The 4,832-nt window shown below is 38.3% G+C and overlaps 1 protein-coding gene across 1 annotated transcript; it reads right to left on the reverse strand.

Annotated features, from left to right (window-relative positions):
* Positions 1–581: 581 nt before the first annotated feature.
* Positions 582–1,274, reverse strand: LOC149545362 (uncharacterized). Its single transcript, XM_089793751.1, has one exon. It carries the CDS (start codon positions 1,272–1,274, stop codon positions 582–584), a length of 693 nt encoding a protein of 230 aa, XP_089649877.1.
* Between the last annotated feature and the right edge of the window lie 3,558 nt (positions 1,275–4,832).

Genomic DNA, 4,832 nt, shown 5'->3' on the forward strand with positions numbered 1-4,832 from the left:
AGTTGATGCGTAGCACCGGGATCATTAGCCTAACACTACGCCTCACGACTCGCCTTCACAACAACTCGGCTACTCACTCACCCTTCAAAGATTTACAAATTTTAAAATAAAATATATAACAATCACAAAATATATTATTCAAATTATATAACTATTAATATCGATAAAAGGTCATATTTGATTATTAGAAATTTTATTTATTTATTTACACAAATCGACTATTATTATGACAGGCAACGACCATAGACCGATTCAATCTGGTAACTTTATTCTAATTTTGTTTTCCTCAGAATATCTTTGACTCTGAATCTGACCCAATAATTCTCAACGTATATATTAAAAAACACTCATACATATACATAGATATCTTATCTCACTGAATCTAAGCTCATAATTCACAACAGATATATTAAAAACCACTCATACATGTATATAGCTAAATAGTAAGGATTCTTCTTCACACACACACTTACATCCATCTTCCACAAACAAACTCTTACCTGTACCTGCTAACTAATTAATAAACTCACAGGAAACAGAAATATTAAACCTTTGGGCGAGCCAGACGGATGCAAAGACTGCTAGTTATTGGCAATCAAGGTCCCAACTTCTCCCACAAGACATGACGGGTCTCCAAAAAATAGCGCATAGATGACTTTGAGAAGGATCCTCGTGGTTGTGCAGATTGCCCTAACAACACTGTGATGATTGCTTCGACGCTTGGCCTTCTTCTGCACAACTCCCCACCCGGTCGACGCTTCCGAATCGCTGGGTGGTGCTGCAATCAATTGGAGATCATGAAAAGCTGGGGTTTGCATGGCTTGTACGAGACAATGAACATGAATACTGTAATCGCTTGACACATAAGCCCATCCCCTACTTCTTTGACCACACAGATTACAGGGATCTGTCGACAAGCTCTTGGAGAGATGGAAAGTGGTGGAATTAATTGTGTATGCTTTTGGAAGGCGTGCACAACAGGGATGCAGAGCGTCACCGCCTCCGTAATACCTCAATCCGGAGACAGATTTTTCACAAGCAGAGCACCACATACAATCTTCACCTTCCACATGAGTTGAGAGCAACTGCATGTCTTTACTGGTTATTGGGTGCCGAATAGAAGGAGGAGCGGAGGCACAGAAGTTGTGCATGTCGTAGTTACAGGCATGACACCTGTATCGCAATCCCGTGCCCTTCTCATTGCACCCGTCACATATGTATTCACTACTCATATCAACGGCCACAAGCCTGTGCCTGTGGCTTCCAACACTCATCTCTAACAACATTTCCTTAATTTTCTCACAAAACTAGTTTGAAGATTTCTATACTGTGCTAGAGATCTTTGCTATCATTTTTCTGTGAGTGGGTGCTTTTATAGAGGGTGGAATGACAATATATTATATATGGAGAAACAGCGCTGTAATTTCCCATGAAAAGGTTCGAATGGGATTTTATGACTTCTTCCGAATCGGCCAAACGTATTTAGCGCCGATTTTTAAGGAACCATTCGAGCGGGCATACATGAAGCATCAAGTTGGGTAACAGGAAAAATCTATGAAAGTGTGCTTTCAATTTCTCGAGTCTAAATAACAGTAGAAAATGGCTCCGATTGCGTCATCAATGACATGACAAACTCGTCCACGGAAGCATTCGAGTTCACAGACTAATCAAAACAAGCGATCTGTCGTTACCAACAAATTGACGGGACAAGGTCCCCGAAATTTCTTTGGAATCATTGACAAATTTTCTAATTTTATTATAATTAATAAATTTAATTCCACGGTTGCATATTTGATAAATATCGACACAAAAGCATCAAGTTATTACATAAGAAAAAGTTATAGCCAGACCATATTCAAATTACTACTTCAAGCGAAATAGTAATTCAAAAACCTTCAAGGTACATAGCAATGAAAATTAATTATGTTGTGTTTTAGTGGATCAGATTGCACCTCTTGGTCATCCTCAGCATGCCACTCACAACATCGCGTTTCCAGGCCCCTTGCCACTCTCCTAATGGCTGGGATGTTTGACGTCACCACTCTACCTCTCCGTGACGTGACTTGTGATGGTTCTCGAATGCTCCTCCTCCTGCTCATATTGTTCTGATGAAGGGCGCTCCCCTTAATACAATAAACACATAATAGAAACAAAGAAACAACAGCGATCATGATAGTAAAATAGTGGGTTCATTCATTTCTATTATTCTGCAAGTAATAATACAAAGATCATCAATCTTCCCAGGATCGATGGTGCTCGCTATGTCGTCATACAAAGCTACAAGGTATTTATCCAAAGCTACATAGAGAGTGCTTGCCACATGGATATATAGGGTCAACCTTAGTGGTGGGCCACAATATAATGAAAGTGATGTCAAAATAGGCCAACATATGGATGCATTCCCATTGGCTAGAGGACTCGATGATGCAAGCAAACTTCAACCTTTGATGACCGTAGATCTGAGTTGATCTAACGGATGTCACTTTATTGTTATGTGAAGTTGTGCATTCATTACCCATGGTGACAAAGTGAGGAGGTGACACGTGTCTAAGGCTCAATGACACAACAAATAGGGTTATATGATCGTAGGTGACAAAGCAAGGTGGGCCTAGGAGCATAAACAAGGAAAAGTGCACATGTTGTTTTGAAGCTCCAATGCTATGATAGGTAGCATGTCATAAGATCTCAGGTCCCATTCATGTGGGTTATGATCTTACGATGCATGGTTTGCCATAAGATCATGGAGGATAAATATCAAGTTGTCGATGTTACGCTAGTAAAGGAAAGGGTGGTCATAAGGTCATAAAGGGCCAAAAGAGCATGTTTTGATGCTACAATGCATGGTTGCCATATGGTTGTAGAGCTATTTTTATGAGCCTACGAAGCTACGATACAAAGGGGATTTCAAATGGTCGTAAAATCATAAAAGCTATGGTTTTCATGATAAGATGCTACGAGGGGTTTTCCTCCCAACATGTCATAAGGTCATAATATCAAGAGATCGGGAGTCAAAGTTAGGTTGACTTTTCAATTATGTGTATGACCTTGCTAAATCAACCAAAGGTGGCACACCTAGCCTATCATGTTGTAACACATGGATATGTCTTGGCACTCAATTAAATTTTACCCCAAGGTGGTAGAGTATCAATGTGGAATGAAGTGGTGTAGGTTGCCATCAATCAAGGGGATGAATTGATGATCTAAACGGCTCAGTTTTAATGAATATTTGATCGGCATTTGATTATGGGGATGATGGAGACTGAATCAAATTGCTTATGTGGGATGATCACCAAGATATATGATCTTTTCTTAAATTCAAGTTGTGACTGTTAATGTTATGCCAGTGGGGTGGTTGTGGATTTGATCTTCGAATGCCACAAGAAGTAAAGGTAGTTAAGGTACTCCTGCAGCATGTAGCACCTGGCTTTCTCATGATTGTTCTCCTGATGTTGTCCATAATGGGAGGTGTAAAACTTAATAGTGAATGTAATTCTCTAAGATATCTGTACTCTCCCATTGATTTTTTGACATGTGGCCCTCCCATCTAAAGCTTGTTACAATCCTGATCTATTTAAGGGTTCCCAAGATGTGGAGAAAGGGCTAGCAATTTTTGAAGTCTTATGCAAGATAGCATTGTCGAGATCTCTCAAGAGTCCTCCGTGTCTTTCTCAACACATCAATTTATTTTTACAGTCAATCTAGATGAATGTTGTTCAATGACCTTTGAAATCTAAAAGGAGGAATAGTCTTAGAACCCAAGTATTGTGTCTACTTATGGCTTAAGTTTTTTTTTTTTTAATACAATTTATTGAAATTTTTATCTTTGAATCCTTGGATTTTGTCTCTATTTTTAACTAAAAGTGGGATTTGATTATTCATATAGGTTACAAGTTGAGATACTCTGTTTCCATTCAAGCTTATGATATTGTAAATGTTAGCATTCCCTTTAACATCTTGTTTGGATTGCATCCTTCTTGTGAAATATTTATATGTGAATGATTCTTTGCAATATTGAGTTCTTGTCAGTTGCCCAGAAGTGTTTCATCAAGTCAAACCAGCAATACTATCATCCAACTATTCGGTGTATCACCCCTTTACTTTTCCAGTTTTTACTCTCCAAGCAATCCTTCTATCCCTTTTCCCATTCAAGTTTACTTTCCTGTATTAAGAAGTAAATCAATGAAACATCAAGAGGAGCTAGCCTATAACCCCGAGATTCACTCCTATTTTTGGTATTTCCCACTACCTAGAAGTGTTTCCATGTTACTCAAAGTTGACTGAGTTAGAATCCAATCATAGGTGCAACTTTCAGAGATAATAGTAGTATCATCAACATTAATTTTAATAGAAGATTCCTTACTAGTGATAAGCATTACCTTACCTTCCTGAAGATCCTCCTCATACTAGTAGATTTCTTCATGGGTTGCTCTTTGCACATCATCGAAGCATATATTGAAGTCTTACCTCCTAGTTTCTCATCATGGAATGAACGTTGTAGAACAAGATGATGATCATCAACTTTTGATTTGAGATTCGCTTCATCAGATGCATCTGATGAAGACTTACTTTCTTCTTTCTACAACTTCATCAATTAACACTTTCTCTACAACTTCAAGTCTCACTTAGTAGTCCTAGCTATCAAGGGAAGTTTGTACATAAAAATGTCGATGTTATTTACTTCTCAAAGAGTTACATTTATAGGCCCTATAGAACTGGCCAATTACATTTCATGATTACAACATAGAGAATACACAAGTTCTAAAAATGGATTGACTAATCAGTCATCTATTACAAAGCCTTAGCCTATGAGGAGAATGCCAAATATGGCCAAA

The sequence above is a fragment of the Cupressus sempervirens genome, chromosome 7, assembly GCF_028749045.1.
Source record: "Cupressus sempervirens isolate cs-2001-9-10 chromosome 7, ASM2874904v1, whole genome shotgun sequence".
NCBI classification, from domain to species: Eukaryota; Viridiplantae; Streptophyta; class Pinopsida; order Cupressales; family Cupressaceae; genus Cupressus; species Cupressus sempervirens.